This window comes from Papio anubis, chromosome 3 (assembly GCF_008728515.1).
Source record: "Papio anubis isolate 15944 chromosome 3, Panubis1.0, whole genome shotgun sequence".
Classification (NCBI taxonomy): domain Eukaryota; kingdom Metazoa; phylum Chordata; class Mammalia; order Primates; family Cercopithecidae; genus Papio; species Papio anubis.
In genome coordinates, this window is record NC_044978.1 from 94,599,650 (window position 1) to 94,623,662 (window position 24,013).

Here is a 24,013-nt window from a genome sequence, read left to right on the forward strand (position 1 = left end):
TCCCAGCACTAAGCCTGCCTGGGAAATTGTAGGTTTGTCTTCTCCCAGCACAAGTTTCTTGTAAATGACCCAAATTAAGACAAATTTGGAATGTTGGGTACCAGGGACAGAAATCCACTTTGTGCACTGTGAAACCTACAATCTATGGGACAGTACATGGGGCTGGGAGACCTGTGAATCGTAGGCCTATATGACTGGTGGGAAACTCAAGTAGAAGTTTCTTTGCATCAAGGTGAACCCCACATACCACAACCTCATCCCCAGCAATCATGCACGCTCTTTAGGCAGGTGAGGAGGGACCCAGGCATCATGCATGCTTAATTTCCTGTCCTGTATCCTACTATAAAGTTAAGCAAATTTAGTGCCAGGCTAAATGCTGTTGGATCTCATCAGTTTGCTTGCCAGTTCAACCATGTTACCAATACCATGGTGGTACCATGTGTTGTACTTCAATAAAAAGTTTACTAAATACCTTTATCTATTCTTGCCAAAAGGTTATTTTCACTGATTGTATATTCTTCTTGGCCTCCAAATTAATTCCATTTTTCTGAGCCTCCTCTCTGTCTGTTGACCTCCTATATTCTCCTTTTTAGGACTCTACAATCAACCCCTAAACCTCCTATTCAATTATTATGCAGAGCTGTTTAAATATTGCACTATCTTCACCTCAAATGACCCAGAGAATCCTCATATCAGTAACTAATATTAAGATTGGTTGCAAAACATAGTTCCCTTCCAGGAGAAGTTGTATCTTTTCTTTTCTTTTTTTTTTTTTCTTTTTTATTTTTTGACAGAGTCTCACTCTGTCGCCCAGGATACAGGGCAGTAGCACAGTCTCCGCTCACTGCAACCTCCACCTCCTGGGTTCAAGCAATTCTGCCTCAGCCTCCCGAGTAGCTGGGATTACAGGCACATGCCACCACGCCTGGCTAACTTTTCGTATTTTTAGTAGAGACAGGGTTTCACCATGTTGGCCAGGCTGATCTCTAACTCCTGACCTCAGATGATCCACCTGCATTGGCCTCCCAAAGTGCTGAATTACAGGCGTGAGCCATTGTGCCTGGCTGACAACCTCTTAAAGAAACTTTTTTGTTTAGTTAAACAAAGAATGGTAAATCTTTTTTCATGCACATTCAAAATTCACACATTATCTGGACTCTTAGTTACCTAAGACATACCCCCAGTTATTCTTGTTCCTAATTTAGTATCTCAAATTTTCCTGAGGTGTTAAAACAAAAGGAATAGAGCTTGCCCAGTACCTTAGAAGTGCTGCACCCTCTTAGAAGTGCCAGGCGCTGTCATAGTTGTTGCCTTCTTAGAATGATTTACTTCTGGGTGTCACTCTTTGCTCTGTACCTGGTACATCTATAGTGATGGCAGATGCTCCATACTCAGTCCTGGCTTTTCAGAGTTTGGCTTTGCTGGGTTTTTTCTTTCTTTCTTTCTTTTTGAGAGAAATTGGCACTTCCAAGCTGAGTAAAACATGGAAAGGGTAACTTACTGCATCCGTATATTGATGCTACATTATTTCCTATGTCATAACATTAACCTCCCTTCTGTCCACTTTTGCTGTTTTGTAGTCTCATGTCTTCTTGAGCTAGACTATCTTATATAAATTCACATATTATGTGAATTGAGATCTCATTAATAGGAGCCTTCTATCTCTCCTCACCATAACAGGAGTCATAGGAAAGGGGGTGTGATAGTCTCAGAAACAGACTAGCATCTCATACAAACTTGTTTCTGTTTTTGAGGCAGGGTCTCACTCTATCACCCAGGCTGGAGTGCACTGGCACAGTCATGGCTCACTGCACCCTGGACCTCCTGGGCTTCTGTCTCAGCCTCTCAAGTAGCTGGGACTACATCACTACACCTAGTTTTTGTTTTGTTTTGTTTGGTAGAGACGGGATCTCACTTTGTTGCCCAGGCTGGTCTCAAACTGGACTCAAGCTATCTTCCCACCTCAGCCTCCCAAGGTGCTGGGATTATAAGCATGAGCCACCACATTCAGCCAAAACATTTCTGAGACCACCACTTGAACTATCAAGTATCTTCTTGTACCTGATTCTCATTAGAAATAATACACATTTATTGAGTGTCATTGATATATAAAGATACCATTCTTTGAGTGGGGAAATATAATTTAAAAGTCACAACTACTGAAAATCAACAATTTAAACACTAATGAGAATAATAAAGCTTGTTCCCAGAGAACCATGATACAGGGTGGGAAAGTACACAAATAATGGGCTCCTGTTGTTAGACTTCATGGTAATTACACTTGTGCGTTCTCCAGTATCTTTCTTCCTATTGTACTCCTGAAGCACTCAGAATGATAAAGATAAATTTCTGATCATTCCTACAAAGAGTGCAGGCAAAGTTAAGATTTAACTGTGATTGCTGGTTGTTTCATCTTGAATTCAAAATCCTGAATTTCCGAAACAATGGAGCTTGATGTCCCATTTGGCTATCTTACTTTTGTCTCCTCTTCTAGAAAGAACAAGTCATCTTCCTGAAAATTACAGGAGACACTTACTATGACAAAATAAGGCCTCTGAAACTGTCTAATCTCACATGTAAAAAGTGTAAAATCACAGAACTAAAATCAGGTTCTGGATTTTCCTGGAAATAGGATGTCACCAGGATCTGTTCAAAGGTGAGCTTTGGCTACATCTTATAACAGTGTTTAAAACTCAAATGCAAAAAAACTGCTTTCAATATAATCAGATATGTGGAAAAACAATTTGTTAAATAACATAGGAAGATCATATTAACAAAAGACATTTCCAGAACACTAACATTCATGCGGTTTATAAAGGTGCATTTACTATAAAGATCTACACAGCCCCAAAACATGAAATTATTCAAGGGAGGCCCTATATCCCATGAATTGGCAGAATTCATTTTCATCTTCTATGCATGGATCACCGAAGTGATGAATGTCACTCCTCTTCAAGAAGGAAACACTTTCAGCCTTGTGAAGGGTCAGGTTTTCATGTAACCTCAAGGGTTCCTGGGGCTATGATCATGAAGAGCAGCCACTATGAAGACTGCTGAGAAGCCTTTTTCACTTCTTCACATTCGGGATGTGAAATATTTTACAGAAAAATAAGAGTGTGCAAGTCCTCTCACACATAGCAAAACGATTGTCTGCATACTCTTAAATTTTTAAAAGTTTTAAAAACTGTGATCTTTGCACTGTTTACAAGAGTCAGCAACCATGAAGAAAGATATTCAACATAAGTGACCCCATATGGTGAAGATGTTCACAATAGGTGACAGTTTTGCAAGATGACTCTTTGAGTTGGCATTCTGTTTCGGGTTACCAGGTTTCCGCAATCTCTGTGAGAGCCCGCAGCAGCTCTGCAAACGTAGGGCGGCCTTTGGGTTTCTGGAAAAGGGAAGTGGGGGTGGTTAGCTTAGCTTAACCCACTTATGCCAAGTGTTTCATTTTTGGAACGCTAAGCACGTGGGAGTTATTTATATCCCACTGCTCAAGATCATCGCCAAGGTCTGATTTTTCACTCATGCAAAAATTCAAAAAATTGCCACCTGTGGCATAAATGGGCTAAGGATCACTCAGAGACCAGCTCTGGAACTTGCTGGCAGGGACCTGAATCTAGGCTGGCTCTCCACAAAAAGGAAGAGAAAGGTATCTCCACTGACATACCACAGCATAATTGGCAGTTGAGCGAGGCGTGAGTATGAAAATGTTAGAGAATGCTGCAAAAATAAAATGGCTAGACCTGCAAACACTGGCCACATGTGGCTATTTAAATTTAAATTCCTTAAGATGATATAAATGTTTAAATTCAGTTATTCAGTCATGCTGGCCACTTTTCAAGTACCCAATAGCCAGAAGTGGCTGCTATATTGGGCAGCACAGATACAGAACGTTTTCAGCATCTCAGAAAGTACTCTAGGACATGACCACCCTAGAGACATATTTGGATGACCTGACATGTGTGAGGTCAAGAAAGGGCTGGCAGAAGGGGCATCTAGAGTACCAGGCTCCCAAGCTCAGTTCAGGGTATCTATGACATCTGAGCCGTTATAGAAAGGAGGATTTCAGTCAGAAAGCAAAAGGCATGTTTTCATGAGGGACTTTGAAGATCCTGGGGTATAGGCTGTGCTTTCAGTCACAGTCAACAGAAAAATAAGAGTATGGAAGTTCCTCTCACTCATAGCAAAATGATTGCTGAATATTCTTACATTTTAAAAAGTTTTAAAAGCCTGTGATCTTTGCACAGTTTTCAAGAGTCAGCAACTCTAAAGGAAGATATTCACCATAAGTGACCCCATATCCCTGGTCATGGAGCCAAGGATTGGAGCATTTTTTCCTACTTCATTTAAGGGTGTGGTTTGGCTCTGAGTCCATGAGGAAGAAGAGATGGCACTGTCAGCATCTTTGAAAACTGTGGGAAACAGAGCTACTCATAGTAGCCACATTCTCACAGGTGTCACCAACAGCAGGATCAGCGGAAAGATACCCCTCTTCATGGCTTATAAACAGAGAGCCTCAATAAAATAAACAGAGTAGAAGACAGCACAAGTGCAAGTGAGGGTCCTCATTGAGACTCTGGGAATAAATTGTGGAGCTCTCTGAGGAACCTGCTTCTGTGCATGAATCCTGAAATTTGTCTCTCAAATATAACATAATCACTTTTGACTCTAATGCCCTAAGCACATGGGGTAAAGTTGTAGGCAAAATCAACTTTCGCACCTGACACAGTGGCTCACATCTGTAATCCCAGCACCTTGGGAGGCCAAGGCAGGAGGACTGCTTGAGGCTAGGGCAACAAAGTGAGACCCCATCTCTAGAAAAAATTTTTAAAAATTAGCTGGTCATGGTGGCACATCACTGTAGTCCCAGCTATTCAGGAGGCTGAGCTCGGCGGATTGCTTAAGCCCAGGAGGTCAAGGCTGCAGTGAGCTGTAATTATGCCACTGCACTCCAGTCTGGGCAATAGAGCAAGACTCTGTTTCAAAAATGAATCAACTTTTTCTTTTCTTTTTTTTTTTTTTTTTGAGACAGTCCCACCCTGTCTCCCAGGCTGGAGTGCAATGGTGTGATTTTGGCTCACTGCAACCTCCGTCTCCCAGGTTCAAACAATTCTCCTGCCCCAGCCTCCCAAGTGGCTGGGATTACAGGTGCCTGCCACCATGCCCAGCTAATTTTTTTGTATTTTTAGTAGAGACGGAGTTTCACCATGTTAGCTAGGCTGGTCTTGAACTCCTGATCTCATGATTTTCCTACCTCGGCCTCCCAAAGTGCTGGGATTACAGGCGTGAGCCACCACACCTGGTCAAATCAACTTTTTCAAACAAATAAATCAACATAACTACACCATTGTATTAATCAATGTTCTGACTGCAATTTGAGACTAATGTTGTTTACATGGTCCTTCTGACAGCATCCTACTGATCACTTCCCTTCCTCCTTCTCTGTCTCAGATCCACTTATATATAACATCTCAATAAGTATTATATTACACACACACGTACATGAGTATTATTTCATACACAACGTATACTTCTGAGCTACTTACATTATTATTGCAAAGATGCTCCTAAAATAGTTGTTTGTTACTACTTACTGAACATTTTTCTATGTCTTTCAAGATTCTTTGTAAAGTAGTTAATATATGTAAAATATTTTCATACATTGGGGCTTTCTATAAATGTAATGCTTCTTGGAATATGAACAACCACATCACTCTGAAAATACTCAATATGCTAGTGTTTGTGGTTATAAATTGATAATCAAGTGCTTTATTTTTTCAGCCAGGAGGAAACTTCTCATCAAGCTGTAATTTTCTAGGCTGAAACTGTCAGCTGGAAAGAGAGTAAAGCTCTCAAAATCACGGGGAAGTTCACTGAGAAGGGCAGGGGTGTGTTGAGTCGGTGTCCAGAGGTGGAACAGAAGCCCCTCTGGCTTTACTTCTAAGCTTGGCATTTCAACAAAGAAAAACTAAGTTCTGGAGAGATTTCTTCCTGAATGGAAGTTCCTGACACACTTTCTGCCTCCATTCCCAGTCTAGTTTAATCTCTAGCAGGAGTCCTGAGTGTCAGAAGACAGATGAAACTCATTACTATTAGCGTTAGAAAAGCAAGACAAAGGAAAGTTGAGTGAAGTAAATGGAAACACCATCTTTCTTTTTCAACGTGGAAGTTTAACAAACCTCGTTCTACCCTTAGTTTCCACCATTAATTCTTTCATTTATTCTTTTATTTATTTGTTTATTTGTTTGTTTGTTTGTTTTGAGACAGAGTCTTGTTCTGTTGCCCAGGCTGGAGTACAGTGGTGCAATCTCAGCTCACTGTAGCCTCTGCCTCCCAGATTCAAGCAATTCTTTTATCTCAGCCTCCCAAGTAGCTGGAATTACAGGCGTGCACTACCAGGCCTGGCTAATGTTTTTATTTTTAGTAGAGACAGGGTTTCACCATGTTGGCCAGGCTGGTCTCAAACTCCTGACCTCAAGTGATCTGCACACCTTGGCCTCCCAAAGTGCTGGGATTACAGGCGTGAGCCACCACACACAGCCTCCATCATTTAATTCTTTTTTTTTTTTTTTTTGAGACAGAGTCTCTCTCTGTCGCCCAGGCTGGAGTGCAGTGGCACGATCTCAGCTCACTGCAAGCTCTGCCTCCCAGGTTCAAGATTCTTCTCCTGCTTCAGCATCCCCAGTAGCTGGGATTATAGGCATGCACCACCATGCCTGGCTAATTTTTGTATTTTTAGTAGAGACGGGGTTTTACCATGTTGGCTGGGCTGGTCTCAAACTCCCGACCTCAGGTAATCCACCTGCCTCGGCCTCCCAAAGTGCTGGGATTACAGGCATGAGCCACTGCACCCGGCCCATTAATTCTTAAAGCTAATAAAACATCTAATCACTGAGGCTTGAGTAACACCAAGAGTTTCTGCAAGAACCAATCTCAAACAGATAAGACTCAGAAAATGCACTGAATTCCTCAGATAAAAGGCCATTGTTCAAAACAAAATGGATTCATGACTTTGTAGTGAGTTTGAGATAGAAATAGTACTTCAGACTCTCAGGATCATGACCAAGACACAGATGCCTTTTCCTGCCATGACAGAGTTCTGAAGTCATGTTTGTGATAATCAGATCTGCTCTCAGATGCCGGGACTGCCAACCTTTGTAGGAAAGTAACGTATACTTACTTACCTCATGCCAGCAGCTGTACATAACTTCATATATGGACATTGGTGCTAGGTGAGGGCGATATAACCTAAAGCCTTCAGAAATAGCTTCCACGACTTGCAAATTTGACTTATTTTCAAAAGGCATTTTTCCTTCTGTAAAAACTTCCCACATTAAAACTCCTGCAAACAAAAATGCATGAAAACAAGGGGTTAGAGAGAAATGATTGCTCGGGAACTGAAAGAATAATTTCAAACTACAAGGCATTATTTTTGTGCTCCAGGCTTTGGGTTATAACTATCCTGAATAACAGCGGTTCTATCAAGGAAGCAAATCGTATGTACCTCAGTTTTCAAAGAGACCTGTAACCTGAAAATAATCTAAGTGAAAACAATGCCTTTCCTTTTCCATGAGTTTTGATTGCCTTCTCTATCAGGAGAAAATGCCGGTAGCATTTCCTTTTTTTTTTTTTTTTTTTGAGACAGGGTCTCGCTCTGTCGCCCAGGCTGGAGTGTAGTGGCATGATCTCAGCTCACCGCAACCTCTGTCTCCCAGGTTCAAGCAATTCTTCTGCCTCAGCTTCCTGAGTAGCTAGGATTACAGGTGCCCACCACCATGCCCAGCTTATTTTTGTATTTTTAGTAGCGGCAGGGTTTCACCATGTTAGCCAGGCTAGTCTCGAACTCCTGACCTCAGGTGATCTGACCACCTCAGCCTCTCAAAGTGCTGGGATTACAAGCGTGAGCCACCACGCCTGGACTAGCATTTTCATTTCTAAGTAGCAGTCATGTCCCTGCACTCTGAAATCAATGAACCTTTCTGTCATTCCATAGAAACTGACAAGATTATGTGAGCCTCTGCTGCCTACTTAGCCAAGAGTTTCAGCCAGTAAATGGCACGTGTCCCCTTCTTTCTGCTAAAAGATTAGACTGATGGGCAGAGCCCCAGAGTATCTAGCCGGGTCCAGTAATCATTGATTGATTGGTTAGTGAAACTCCTGCAAGAACTCCCAATTTGAGTTCATTCAATTATTCACTTATTCTACAAATATTTGCTAGACATTGATGAGAGGCCAGGCATCTCCCGGGGCCTGGAGATTTTATACGTTTGAGATCAACCCATGTGCCTAAGGAGCTCGCTGTTCAGTGAGGGAGATAAGTACGTAAAATTCAGGGAGTTCTAACTGTTCTGCAACCTTCAATGAGGTCCCTATATTGCTCTTCATTGGTGTCTAAGATGTGGTCTCACAACCTAACTGCTCTTCAGTAGAGCTTCAAATGTCACCTGCTGAGACTATCATATGTCCATGGAAAGCTGATGAGATTAATGACACAAGCTTAACCTTATTGTATTTTTTTAAATTTATGTTTTAATTATTTTTTAGGCAGGTTCTTGCTCTGTCACCCAGGCTGGAGTACAGTGACACGATCCTGGCTCACTATAACCTCAAACTCCTGGGCTTAAGCAATCCTCTTGCCTCAGCCTCCCAAGGAACTGGGACTACAGGTACATGCCACCACACCTGGCTATTTTTTTTTTTTTTTGGAAAGACAGAGTCTTGCTAGGTTGCCCAGGCTAGTCTTGAACTCCTGGTCTCAAGCAATCCTCCCACCTCAGCCTCCCAAAGTGCTGGTATCGTAGGCCTGAGCCACTGTGCCCAGTTTTAACCTTATTGTAGACAATAAAACTGACACCCTTCTGAGGACCCGGAACCCACAAGCCTCCAGGCAGTTCTGGGTGAAAGAGGATAGATAGATTTTTGCATATTACCATTTCTTGAAAATCAACCTCGAAACTTCACTGGACGTGGGTCTATGGTGTCTCTTTTTCAATGAAGAACATTATCCAATATGAATATCAATTCACAGATCTCAAGGAAGCCTATGTCTAAATTCCACAAACTTTAAAGTTAAGGAAGTAAATGAGATGCCACCATTTTTTAAACTCAGGTTTTAAGTTCAGGTTAACAACTAAACAATTGGAAAATAGTCAAGCTGCTTCATAGTTTAGACAATGAAGTTTACTAATTACACTCTAAACTCAACAGTGTCATAAGATCATTTTTCCTTCAAGCGTCTGCAGAGTGGAAAACTTGTCTGAGTTTTTTTCTAGATCAGTAGACTCTTTGTTACAGTTTTACAGTGAGTGCCCATGGAGGAAGGAAAAGATCCAAAAGTCAGACTTATGTAAGAAGGTATGTGACACTAGTTGCCAAAGACAATCGGGATGTGGTTAGAACACATAGAAGGAAGAACAATTACAAGAAGACTTTTTTAAAAATTCTACATCAATTAGGAAATCAAAGTTAAAAATAACATATTGCCCATTTTATTAAATCAAGATCTAGCAAACATCAGATGCACTCACCAAATGACCAGACATCAGATTTACTGCTGTACTTATTGAAAAGAAAAACTTCAGGAGGGGACCACTTGATTGGGAACTTGGCTCCAAAAGAACTGACATACTCATCATCCAAAACATACCTACAGTTATCAGATTCAAAGCACATTGTGTTAATTACCTCCAAGCTCTATTTACTTCAAATCCCTTTAGTTAACTCTAAGTTGTTAAAAGACAAAGTATTTTACCCTAGAAAGCTTGTGGACACCTTCTTGTTAGTAGAGTGTGAAAGTGCCCTTGATAATGTTTCCTCCCCAAATCATGTTTCAGTTGTGTTTGTTTTATGTGGATCTCTGAAAATCAGAATGCTGCTTCAGTTCAAAACATGGCTCACTGTCTATGTTAATTATGGTAAATTCTTGACTCTACAAAGAAGCATGCTAACAACCAAGATTATAAAAAGGAAATAAAAGACCACTCTTCCCAGGGGTGGGGAAAACAAAAACCACTCTCTTTGAAATGGAAATGAATGATTCAAAGTTGGATGTCGAATTTTCTTCCATGTGTATGTTTTTTTGTGAGGCATAGAGAAGGGGAGAAAGTAAAAGTATATGAACATAATGCTTCTGATGTGACAAATCTCTAATGCATTAGAATGGCCCTATATGGAAAGAAATCAAGAATAACTACCATCTCCTTAAAATAATAATAAGTTGAACCCTCTCTCTTTTTTGAGAGTTGTATGCAGGGATGTCCAAATGTGAGAAATTGGGGAGAAGAGACAAAAATTAACTTGTGCTTGTTGCCCCTTAAATATACAATATAGTGTTTTCACAGCATTTATTAATGCTGCCTCTACACTCCCACTTTTCTTTTTAATATACACTACCTCCCTCCACCTGTCAGCGCTTTATTGAGTCAGAGGTCATTCTACTTAGGTAAAGAATCAATAACAGAAAACAAAGAGAGAAAAGCCATTGTCTATAGATTTTGAATTTTTCAAGTCTAGGCTCTTCAGAGAAGAAATATTGAGTTATTAACAAAATATCTTGGAAAATGGGCCATGAACAGGAGTGAGATCTCACTACCACCGTCCCTATTACCACCACTATCTAGAAAAAGATCCCTTGAGCTAGAGGAATGGGGGAAATAGAAGGGAAAGAAAAGGGGAGTACCAGACATTAGTAGGTCAGTGGGTTAGGATCCTTTATCTTGTACCCTATAAGGGCTGCCCAAGTCACACAGCAGAGAAAGAAGCTCCTAGTCCCACATTAGGTTGGTGGGATTTAAAAGTGAAACAGAACCTGTGCTCTTTTCCCCAGGTAGAGCCCTTGGAAAGGCAGAAAGATGCCAATGAACAAATGGCTGTGGATGTGCCTAGGTAAATGAGATCTGAGATCCCACCATGGAGTTTTGTAATCATAAAGAATGCTGACCAGGTGAGACTGCTCACGCCTGTAATCCCAGCACTTTGGGAGGCAGAGGTGGGTGGATATTTGAGGTCAGGAGTTCAAGACCAGCCTGGCCAACATGGTGAAACCCTGTCTCTACCAAAAATTTAAAGGCGTGGTGGCATGTGCCTGTAGTACCAGCTACTTGGAGGGCTAAGGCAGAAGGATAGCTTGAGTCTGGGAAGTCAAGGCTGCAGTGAGCCAAGGGAGCACCACTGCACTCCAGCCTGGGCAACAGAGCAAGACTCTGTCGAAAAAAAAAAAAAAAAAAAGCCAGTTCTGAAGGAATCTTGCCAAAAAAAATCAGTATGGGTTAGCAGTTACCTGTTTGAGTAGCCAGCCAAAGACAAGACTGGAGGATGGAGGCTGCAAGGATGCCATGCACACGGATAACAAAAGGGCCAGTAAGCCACCTTCCTACCAGTACGATAGCCCCACGAGACCAAGAACTTTGACTTTGAAGCTTAGGGAAGCCAGAGAAAAATCCCAAATTCCCTGGAATTATATCTCTAGCACCATCCCAAAAAAGGATGCTCAAAATTTAAACTATATTGAGTTGTAGAAAAATATGGCTAAATTTTTCACACTCTTGAATTGTAGACTTAGAGTCAACTACTATACTTAATAATAGAAATGTTTGGTGAGGACATAGAAAAATCAGAGCTGAGAAAACAAATTTATTTATTTTTCTCCCAAAAACATATGTATATCAGAAATGCTTTTTTCTTCACCTTTCTCAGTGGACTGAGAAATTCCTTTTTTAATTTAAAAATATACCATAGTTTTCTTAAAAGATGCGAATAGTCCACAGTAAACATTTACCTCACAGCTAAAATTGTACATGTCCTAAAATTCAAAGTGGGTCAGTAGGCCATACAACCAGGCCTACAACCTAGGAAGATAAAAACACAGTCTGCAGCATCTTCAGTTTATCAGTAAACAAATGTAAGATTCCCTCTTATGAGTAAACAAACAAACAAAATACATATATATACATAGCACGTACCTTGTCATTCCAAAGTCCGAAATTTTTACTGTGCATGTTGAACTGACCAAACAATTCCTTGCCGCCTATGGAAAGAAGAATCCAAGTTTGAATACAAGTTTTTATTTCAAGAGTTTTTCCTCTCCTCTTCCTTAGGTTATTTGGACCCCACGCTACCTGTCTGTGTGGACAGCCAAGTCATTTTTATGGTGATATCCATCAATGGTATAGATTCAATAGTTTGCCTTCGTATTTTTTTTGAGACAAGATCTGGCTCTGTCGCCCAGGCTGGAGTACAATGGCACCATGTTGGCTTACTGCAACCTTCCCCTCCTGGGGTCAAACCATCCTCCCACCTTAGCCTCTTAAGTAGCTGGTACTACAGGCACACACAACCACGCCCAGTTAATTTTTGTATTTTTGGTAGAGATGGGGTTTCACTATGTTGCCCACACTGGTCTTGAACTCCTGGGCTCAAATGATCCACCCACCTTGGCTTCCCAAAGTGCTGGGATTACAGGAGTGAGCCACCAGGCCCAGCCTGCCCTCAATTCAATCTGAAAGATGACACAACTATAAATCTTGGCATAAAAATAGTGTATTTTTTAACATCTTTATAGGAAAGCCCAAAATACATAACAGATAAGGCATATTGATTTTATATCTTTGGGATCTCTAATACATAATAAAAATTAAGAAAAGATAATTCAACACTGATTTCACTCAAGATAATTATTTACAGTGATAATTTCATATTTCTTAAAATTATCACAATGAATTGAATATATGCTATGTAGAAACAATGTATTTGAGGCCAAAGCAATTCATTTTGAGCAACTTAATCAAGAAAATCATTGATTTGATTATTTAGCCTCATGTAGGCAAACTAGATAAAATATTTGATAGAATTTTCCTCTTTTCAGCTAATTTGTGGTTCAATTAGTTAAGCAACAAAAGCAAGAAACTTGAAATAATAAATCACAAGGAACCAGTTTAGAAGATGCCAGCAAGTCCTAGCAATGACCAAACCACAAGAAAAGTTCTTGACGGGGAAAAGATTCATTGTTCACTGACATATTTTAAGTAGCATATAGGGAGATAAAATAGAACACAAAAGAAAATGAGCAAATAAGGGAAAAAACAGGAACAGGAGGGCCTGTCAGAAGCCACTTGGAGCAAATAAAATGACCAGAACTGTCACCCAATTGTTATCCGCAAAGACAAACCTGCAGAGACTAGGAAAGTGAGCCAGGTGGAGTTGATACCGTATTCACCCATTCAAAAATTTGCTCATTTCTCCTAGGTGCTGGATACCGGGAAATGTGCCTTTAGGAAATTTTTTTTAATGATCTATCTCTGTAATAGCAATAGTTAACATTGCTGAGCTCCTCTACATGCTAGACACTGTTTATTAATTCATGTAATTCTCCCAACAAACCCATACGAGGAAGGTGCTATAATTAATACCACTTCACTGGTTAACTAGCTTGCCCAAGCTCTCACAGCTAGTAAAAAACAATATTTCAACCCAGCTAGCCTGGCTCTAGAGTAGTCGTTCTCAACCTCAACTTCACATGGGGCTCATCAGGGGAATTTTCAAAAAATATTGATGCCTGGGTTTCAGCCACAGAGATTCTGATTTAATTGGTCTGGGGTATGGCCTGGCTATTGCAATTTTTCTAAAAGCTTCCAAGTAATTGTAATGCATACCAAAGTTTGAAGTTTGAGAATGACTGTTTGAAACCTATGTTCTCAATCACTGCATGGCATCTCAGACATCTAGGCCTTGATCTCAAAGACTCTAAGTCTCATAAGATAGACTCTAGTATTTGTGTAAACGATGTAATAATTAACTATTGGGTGACGCAGTAAATAGCAAATGCCCTGAGCGTTCCAAGCCACGGGTAGGATAAGCATACTTCCCAAGGTGTGCTGAGGCCAATGTAACTATGCCCCCTTTTTCTCCCCAAAATACTCCAGCCTGTACAGTGAGTAATATGATCACTTTGATCATGTGTGATGGAAGCACAGAATTACTTCCAAGGGGCAATATCAGGGATTTCTCATAGACTTCTCCAATTCTCATTTGAGTTAATTTTTAGATTTCAAAATCAGACATGGAAGGACATAGTGTGAATATCAAGGGAATAGTGTGAATATCATGAATAAATGTGGAATGGACAGAAAGTGTTACTCAAGGGGAGGTAGCAATGCAGGGAAGCAGTGCTGTTAGCATATGGTTTGGGTAAGACAATCATTTATTTAAATAGGAATGTTCTGAGCATTACAGAAAAAAATAATGTAGCATTCCTAGTCTCTTCAATAATGCCAGCAGTGCTCTTGCAATCCTGTTAGGGCCAAACTACCTCCACGTCAGGAGCCGTTATGCCCCTAGGTGACATTCTTTAGATAAAGTTGGAGACTAAAACTGGAAATTGTTCTTCACTGTTGTATCTCCAGTGCTTAGCAGAATGCTTGGCATATACTAGGCACTCGATACATGTTTGATTATGGGTTGAAAGGGAAAAAGGTGGAAGGAAAGAAAGAAGAAGGAAGAGAAGGAAGAAGGGAGAGTGGAAAGGAAAGGAAATCAATTTTAGTCACATGATAAGTTAGGTGGTTAATTAGTTCAAGGCATAGAGTAAAGCCTTACTTGGCTATGAAATCACCTTTGCAAAATTATGACTGAGAACCTAACTGACTCCATCTTGCTTTTAACCTCCAAACTGTCCTTGTTCATTCCTGGGCATAGGCTAAACTAACTTTGGGTGGAATTTACAGTTTATAGTTTAAAATGAAGATGATAACAGCCCTTTCCCAAACAAACCTCCCTCTTGCCTGGGGACTAGACTTCCTTTGTAGGACTAACAAATTAGCCACAAGATTAGAAATTATGGTTTAGGAGTCAGACAGCTGGAGGCTACAAGATTCTGACTCTCCTTAAACTGCTCCTAAGATCAGTGCTTGAGCTATTTTGCAGGCCCTGCACTTGATGGATCAGCTAGCACCACCCAGATCGATTAACTGGCTCATCTGATCTTCTGGCCCCCGCCCAGGAACTGACTCAGCATGAGGACAGCTTCAACTTCCAATGGTTTCATCTCCTACCAAACCAATCAGCTCTCCTGGCTCACTGGCTTCCCCCCACCCACCAAATTGTCCTTAAAAACTCTGATCCCCATATGCTCGGGGAGACTGATTTGAGTAATAATAAAACTCCAGTCTCCTGCACAGTCGGTTCTATGTGAATTACTCTTTCTCTATTGCGGTTCCCCTGTCCTGATAAATGGGCTCTGTCTAGGCAGCAGGCAAGGTGAACCCATTGGGTCTTTACAGCAACAGCATCAATGGGCAATTAAAAACAAAGTTACATTTTACAACAAATTGCATGAATAGGTAAATGTTTAAAAATTAAATCAAGGATACATTATTCAAAGTATTGAAAGTAATTGTCACATCCTTCTGAATATTGGTATGATATATTTTAAAAAGTAAATTTGCACCATACTTACCAAATCCCTATGAATATAGCCATTCCTCTCCAGATATTCCATTCCTTCACATATATCCTGGCATACACTCAGCAGCATTTCCTTTCTAAGCTTTCCTTTATTCTCCCTGAGATAGTTAAGCAGGCAGCCATTTTCCATGAACTCTGTCACAATGTAAAGGGGCTTCCACTGTGTACAGACCCCATAAAGTTGCACTAGCTTTGAATGAGATAATTTCCTGGTGAAGAAAAACATACACCAGTGAGCAGAATTGTGTTTGCATTTTAAAATGTTTGAACACAACCGGTAATATTTACCATCTATTTATCACTCTCATTATCAAGATAAGATGAAAATCCACCCAAACACGGAGAAAGTAATGCAGCTTCCTTGCCACTTAATGCACTGAGAATGTGGGGTCAAGAGTTCAAGTGGTAATGCCAAAGGCAGTGTGGAAACAGAATATTACATGCACCACATTCTACGTGTCAGCATTTTATTTTTCTCTTCTTCATTTTATAATCCTTTTGTTTCTTCGTCGCTGTTTATCCTTGCTAGGTTGAGCAGATTTCCTTTCCTGTTCCTTGAATTCCAGCTTTCCTACCTGCAGCTGTCCAGATGAAAAATTTTGGACAGACAAGAGGGAGGAAAGAGTGACTAAAAAAAGAAAACAAAAATTAAATTCTAAAGCATGAAGTTCTTTAAAAGGAAATTTTTAGATAAAGTTGGAAACTAAAAAACATTTACCAACATGAAAACTTGCAGTTCACACACACACACACACGCGCCTTGAATGTTGCCTATTAAAATATACCCAGAACTTTTTAGTTATCTAGACTTCAAAAGTTTACTGGTTTTCTGCACGTGTGTGTGGAATATTATATTCAATCTCTAAAAGCCTTTTATACCAACTAGTCATCATGGAAAATAATATTCAAATTAACACATAATTTTAGAAGACGTACCTTGTGTCAAATGTGCCTTGAAAATTTATTGCTTCTTTTCATTCTTTTCATTCATAAATGTAAAATAAAATCAGTGACTTGGGAAGACTGTGTACCTTAACACAATGTATATGAATGATTTTTGACTCATTATCATAAAATTAGCTTATGAAAACACTCCAGTTAATGAGAAAGAGAGGCATTCAGAGAACTTAACATTATCTTAATTTGGAGATATATGTATATGTATTATATTTTGTCTGATTTACTTTTTGAATTCATAAAGTGTACTTTCAGTTAAGGGATGCAGTTTACATGTATATAGCGTAAGTGCAGAAAAGCAAGTCTTGAGATGAAATATTAATTTGCCACAGGAAATCCACCAAGTTGATACCCACATGGAAGCATCTGAGAATTGAAACATTACTGCATTTCCTTATCAAGATCACTGGTAAAAATCTAACAGAAATAAGGCAAACCTTTATCAGAAATCAGGCAAAGACAAACTCTCATATGATTCAGTCTAACAAATATGACAAATATTTCTCACAAGCACAGAAAGATGCAAATGGAAAACCTACATTCTTGTATGTTATAACTCTAGGACTTCTTAATACACATTATTTCTCAGTTTAGAGAAGTATGTGGGATTCATCATAGGCCAAACACACATTTAAATTCATTTAAATTTGTTATTTAAATATTTTCAGACCCTTTGCAGGCTTCTCCAGTTCTCCTTTTCTAATTATTCTCTTTCCCTAAGTAATTGCATTAAGTTTCAGGGTTTTAAATATCATCTCTGGTGACCACTCTCAAGTTAATACCCTCCACTCTGACCTTTTTCCTGAACTCCAGACTCATATATTTACCTCACTACTTGATCACACCTAATAAATAACAGTCTTCTCAAATCCAACATATCCAAAGCAGAATTCTTAATTTTTTCCCCTAAACCTGTTTGGTCTTCCCCCATCTTTGTAAATGGTGCCACTCTTTGCCTAATATAATAATGTACACCAAAACCTTAGCATCATCTTTGTTCCTCTGGTTTCTTCCGACTACCTACCACATTCAATTTATCAGCAAGTCTTGATGACTTTATCTCAAAAATGTATCCTGAAACAATTCTCCTCTTTCCGTCTTTTGCCCTCTAACATATATTAGTTTTCCAAGAGTGTGTTGATAATTATGTTCATTAAGGTCACGTTTTTTGTGCCCAGACAGTTCACAGTTTTGATTTCAATTAGAAGCTCTAATGATGTTTTGTTGTGGGACTACAGGCAAATTACATAATGTAAACCAAAAATAAAATTCTAAGCCCCTAACCATCTCAATGGACTCCTCCTCTTAGCCAAGGGCATTCCAAAGTTAACCTGTAAAACTAATTCAGGCCACAATGGGAAGAGGGAGTTGGACATGCCTCATAACCACTAACATCAACACAGACATTGAGACTGATAGAACAGACTCTTCAAGTCTAATAAGAAACATTTACCTTCTATTTTCCCTGAAACCTTCTACCTGGAAGTTTCATCTGCATAATAAACACAGACCATCTGTGCTGGTCTCCACAATTCTTTATAGTAACCCAGACATTCCTTTCCATTGATTTCAGTTCTTTGGATAATAACTCAACCAACTGTCAATCAGAAAAACTTTGAATCTGCCTATGACTTGGAAGCCCCGACTGATATGGACAGGAGACAGGGAAATATTGGGTAGAAGAAGGCAGTTTCCCCAGGAGAGTCCTCACCCTCAAGCCTAGATACCCATGGCCATAAATGAGAACAGCCATTCCTGTTTTTGTGCCCCAAAAGTTGCTTTTTGACCCAAAACGTCCCCATCCTGTACCCATATAAATCGCAAACTCCAGGTCCAGAAACAGATGAGGAGACAAATAGACAAACAGCAGAATGGTAGAGCAGAGGAGGGGAGAAGAGAAGAAACATCAGGAGGAGTTCGGCTGGACCAGTTAGAGAATTGGCTGTTGGATGGCCAAACTCCAGGGGAAGATCATCTTCCCAACCCATCCCCTGTCCAGCTTCCCATCCATCCTGCTGAGAGCCACCTCCAACACTCAATACAACCCCACATTCATCCTTCAAGTTTGTGTGTGACCCAGTCTTCCAGAACACTGGACAAGAGCTTGAGATACACAAAGCTGTCACACTGGCCCCCTGCCCTTGCAAAAAGGCAGAGGGTCCACTGAGTTGGTTAACCCTTAAGCCATCTGTGGATCACAAGGCTAAAAGAGCACACTGTAACACGGGCCGACTTGGGCTTTGGGTGTTGCAGACACCCACCCCTAGATGCTGCTGTTGGGTTAGAGACCAAAAGCACTCACCCTGATTCCTGTACCTGCCCATCTGCATGCTCCCTATCCTGTAAAAGGTTTGAGATCATGGTGGCTGAACAGAGAGCCTCTGTTGCATGTCCTGCAAGTGGGGGCCAGAAAACTCTCCTGTTTCACCACTCCCTGTTGTCCTGCCTTTCCCGACCAAACCAATGTACATCTTACATGGATGGATTGATGTCTTATGTCTTCCTAAAATGTGTAAACCCATTTTTACATTTTTGTAGGCCAATCACCTTGGGCACATATCATCAGGACCTCCTGAGGCTGTCATGGGCATGTCCTTAACCTTGGCCAAGTAAACTCTTAAATTAATTGAGCCTTGTCTCAGATACATTTTGGTTTGTAATAAGCCTTCTAAATTTTCTCTTTCTTATCTATAAGACTGGGATCTTAATAGAAGCTACCTCTTGGAATTGTGGTGAGGATTCATTAACTCATTCAATAATCCATAAATGTCTTTTAAGCACCAACTACATGCTAGTCATCCTTTTAACACTCACCAGGTTAAACAGGACAAATAAATAAAAGGTTCTATTATTAGAGAGCTTGCATGCTAGTGGAGGAGAAATAAAACTACACAGGAAGCTTCAGAATATGACAAGGACTTTGATGGAACTAACACAAGGCGATACAACAGAAAGCATTTGGCAGTGGGTATGCCAGCTTAAACAGAGTAGTCAGAGGAGACCTCCTGAAAGAGGTGGTATTTAAACCACACACGGAAAGGAGCTAATATGTGCAAAGCTGTGTGTCCTTGGTAGATAGTATGTCAGTGCACGTCAACTATTTTAAAGATAAGTATATTTGCAATAGGATGTTAGAATGGAAGATTTTCTGCCTCACTTTTTAGAAATCAGGGATGTGTGTGTGTGTGTGTGTGTGTGTGTGTGTGTGTGTGTGTGTATGACAAGGTCTCACTCTGTCACTCAGGCTGGAGTGCAGTGGTGCTATCATGGCTCACTCTAGCCTCAACTTGTTGAGTTCAATTGATCCTCCCACCTCAGCCTCCTGAGTAGCTGGGACTGTAGGTGCTCACTACCATGCCTGGCTAGTTTTTTTGTTTTTTTGTAGAGACGGGGTTTCACCACGTTACCTGGGTTGGTTTCAAACTCCTAGGCTCAAGTGATCTTCCCACATTGGCCTCCCAAAATGAATCGGGGGAAATATTGTCCTCAAAGATCCTGACCTCAAATGCCCAATGAGGCTTGTACCTTTCAAGAATTCTCTCATTTGGACATTAAACATCTTCAATTCTTTCTTGTTTGATAGAGATTCAAATATGGTTTTAACTCCCCCTGAATCACTTGTCTCCCATTCATTCTTTTTTTATTATGCCTATTTAATCCAATGCAGGAATACAATTTTTGTCCTTTAGGTGTAGAAAAACCATGGTAAGATGTAGACAGCTACAGGAAGCAAAGGCCAGCTAGAGATAGGTGCCTGGGGCACCTAGGGACACAAAAACATCATTGGGAAGCTGGTGTCACTGCAAAATTGTGTTTGTAACAACTTCTCTTGGAATTCATTCTATTGTAAGTGAATGGAAAGGATATTTTGATAGGACCCCCAGGGTATGGGTTGAGAGCCCCAAGGGATACACTTACTCTGCCTTTGAAAGAGAATAGGTTCAGTTAATCTCCTCTGATTGTTGTTTGCTTATTTGTTTGTTTGTTTGTTTTTCTAGTTGGAGTCTACAAGTGTGGGTCAGAACTAAACTTCTCTGGAAAACAGAGCAGAATCTAAATACTGCCATCTGGAGTTTTTCTTCTTCACAGCATTGTTGTTCCTCTAAATAAACATTGAACAAATATTTAAAGAATGTTAACTTAAACTGTGGTCAAATTATTGGCCTGTCCTGGTCCAGCTCAGGTTGTTACAGTTAATGAACCACACAAATGGGTTCAACTGAGTCAAAATGCTGTCCTGGGAAATCACAGAAGAGTTGTGTCCAATGGTCTACAAAGAGCCACTTCTTTTAAAGCTCTGGACACTTATATCCTCTGAAAGCAAATACTGTTTTATCCTTAAAAAAAAAAAACATTAACTCTTTTTGGCCACTGGACGATGCCCTTTCAAAAGATGAGTAGTATATCACTACTAAGACATAACCATCATTTTTGCTTCTGGGAAAAGGAGGAAAAAAAGTACTTGTAAAGTACCTATTCTTGAGCTGAAAAGAACACGCTTGTCACTGATACTGACAGGAGGCAGGGAAATACTAGGTAGAAGAGGGCAGTTCCCCAGAAAAATCCCCACCTTCAAGCCTGGAAACCTGTAGCCCTAAATGGGAACAGGCATTTTTATTTTTGTGCCCAGATGTTGCCCTTTCCAAGACTGTTGTAGCCTGCCACACCCCTGTCCTGTGCCCATATAAACCCCAAGCTCCATTGGCAGGTGACAGAGCAGTGCAGCACAGAAGAAGAGAAGAGGAGGAGTGTCTGCACATTGAGGAGTTCTGCTGGGGGCGGTTAGAGATTGGCTGCAGAACAGTCGAACTCCCAGGGAAGATCATCTTCCCACTCCATCCCCTTTCCAGTTCCCCATCCATCCTGCTGAGAGCCACCTCAATAAAATCTCTGCATTCACCATCCTTCAAGTCCGTGTGACCTGATTCTTCCTGGATGCCATACAAGGACCCAGGTATCGAGAGGGCAGGATGCAAAAGGCTGTCACCCTGACTTTCCACTGAAGTGGTTAACACTTAGCCATCTGCAGATGGAAAAGTTAAAAGAGCAATGTAACACCTCCAGACACTGTCGTGGGGCTGGAGCCCAAAAGCGCTCACTCTGGCTCACCTGCATGCTCTCCATCCCGTAAGGGGTTTGAGCACACAGTAGCTGAGTAAATGAGCCACCCCCTTCACAAGGAGTTCTGCAAAGGTGTCAAGGGAGTTCTCCTGTCTCATCACTTACATAAATTCTCTTATTTAATTCACACATTGATCCAGTGAGGTAGGTACTCTCATCCCATTTTATACATGAGGACATTGAGGTTTGGAAATACGAAATAATTCACCCAGGTCACACAGAGATCAAATAAGGTACCTGGGTTACACAACGAGCTTGAGCAAAGTTGTGACACAAATCCAGGTGTGGCTGCCTCCAAAGCTCATGTTGTTTCCATGACACCAGGGCATGATATTTATCAGTGTGTTGTTTATACGTACATCATCACTTTGGCCTCTTCAATGAAATCCTCTTCAGACATGGAGCCTTCATTGATGGCCTTGATAGCTACCTGGATATGTGACCGCCATTCACCTAAATGGACTACTCCAAATTGACCACTTCCAATCTCCTTTATAAAAGCCAACTCAGATGGATCTATCTCCCACTTTTCTGAAAAAGTAAAACATCCATGTTACAAGTAGAAAGAAAGAATGCTAAAATATTAGGGCTGGAAAAAGTTTAGGAATTATCTATTATTTGACAGAGAGGTTAAAAAATGTATAAAGTGGAGAGGATCTGAAGCCATTTTAATACTCTATGACTTAAATGTAATTCAAGAACTCAAGTTTCAAAACACAAACTTTATTTATTTGGTGATGTTTGTATAACAAATTAAGGATAGCAAAACGCACTCTCTGCTCCCAAAGAGAACACTGAACACACTTCTGTGCCTCTCTAAACTAAACCTACCAAAACTAGACCTGGGACCCAAAATATTTATGTTCCCAGTCTGGTTTTTTTTTCCTGGTGAGTAAACTTGTAAGGTAAATAAAACTGTGATTTCAGTTCCTCCTGTTGTTCTTCTCACTCCATCCCTAAAGGGCTTTTCTCCCTTGGTATCTTTTCTTCTTAGGGAAAAGTCCAATGAAATCATTTAATAAATTCAGTGTTAGAAATCTAACCCACATATATCTAAGAGTATATCTGAAGTGAAATTTTTACTGTATATTTCTCATTTTATAGAAGCAAATTGGGAAAAAATAAACTATTTTTAAAATAACCTTCTTGAAAACTGTGCCAAACTTAATGGTTTAGGGTCTCCTTTTTATACAGCAATACCACCATCTGCTGGAACTTTCGAATAATGCATTTAAAAGAATTAAAGAATTGTAAAATCTGATAGTCCCTTCTACCAGCTGTGCAAAGTATTCCCCCTCCCTATAGAAGGTATGTTTTATTTTATTATTATTATTATTATCATCATTAATTTTTTTTTGGAGACAGTCTCACTCTGTCACCCAGGCTGGAGTGCAGTGGCGCAATCTCAGCTCACTGCAAGCTCCACCTCTTAGGTTCAAGTGATTCTCCTGCCTCAGCCTCCCAAGTAGTTGGGATTACAGGCATGCCACCATGCCTTGCTAATTTTTTATATTTTTGGTAGAGATAAGGTCTCACCACGTTGCCTAGGCTGGTCTCAAACTCCTGAGCCCACCTCAGTCTCCCAAACTGCTAGGATTATAGGCATGAGCCCCACACCAGGCCTCATAGGTATGTTTTAAAAGTAACATGGGAGGATATATTCATGGCCTTCGAATTGGCATGCATTTATTCAACAGAATATAACCACAAAGAAAAATATTGATAAATTATACTTCATAAAACTTCCGTTCATCAAAAATACCCTCATTAAGAAAGTAAAAAGTTAAGCCACAGAAGATATTTCTAAAATATACAACCAACATAGAATTCTTATTCTGAATATAAATAAATCAGCTAAAGGAGACATATACCCTAACTTTTTTAAGGGTAAAAAATTTGAATGGAGTATTCTCTCATGAAGAGAATATCCAAATGGCCACTAAGTCAAATTGATCAAAATAATTAGTCATCAGGGAAATGTAAATTTAGACCATAATGAGATACTACTACACACCAGATTGGCTAACATGTTAAAAAAAAAAAAAAACCTAGAATAAAATATTGGCAAGGGCAAAGGTATGGAGCCACTAGAACTTATATATAGTTGATAGGAGTGTAATTTGGTGTAAGCTCTTTAGAAAACTGACTGTATCTACTAAATCTAAACATATGCATAGCCTATGACCCAGCAGGTCTACACTTAGGCACATATCCAACATATACTGGAATGTAAATGTGCACTTAACTTCATCAAAACACACACAGAAATGTTCTTAACAATATTATTTGTAAGAGCCAAAAATTGGTAACAACCCAAATGGCCATCTACAAGAAGCATAGCTAAATAAGCTGTGGTATGTCATGCAGTATAGCACAGCACCACAGTGAAAATAAACCAGCCCTACCCAGAACCACGGATGAAATTCACAGATGTAATGAGGTGAGGAGGAAATCAGACACAAAAAAATGTAGT

The 24,013-nt window shown here is 40.1% G+C and overlaps 1 protein-coding gene across 3 annotated transcripts in view; it reads right to left on the bottom strand.

The window, feature by feature from the left end:
• Nucleotides 1-964: 964 nt before the first annotated feature.
• Nucleotides 965-24,013, bottom strand: part of TXK (TXK tyrosine kinase) — a 69,295-nt gene continuing 46,246 nt past the window's right edge. Inside the window, exons 9-14 of one of the 3 annotated variants that reach the window (XM_017958685.3) lie at nt 21,900-22,071; nt 15,455-15,671; nt 11,964-12,028; nt 9,531-9,649; nt 7,188-7,345; nt 965-1,472 (exon numbers count right to left, since the gene is read on the bottom strand). In XM_017958685.3, coding sequence (XP_017814174.1) covers nt 1,392-1,472; nt 7,188-7,345; nt 9,531-9,649; nt 11,964-12,028; nt 15,455-15,671; nt 21,900-22,071 — 812 coding nt within the window. In that variant the 3' untranslated portion in view covers nt 965-1,391. Of the gene's footprint in view, nt 1,473-1,898; nt 3,392-7,187; nt 7,346-9,530; nt 9,650-11,963; nt 12,029-15,454; nt 15,672-21,899; nt 22,072-24,013 lie in introns of those variants that run through there. The other 2 variants (XM_003898654.4, XR_001902491.3) reach the window with 2 other exon arrangements.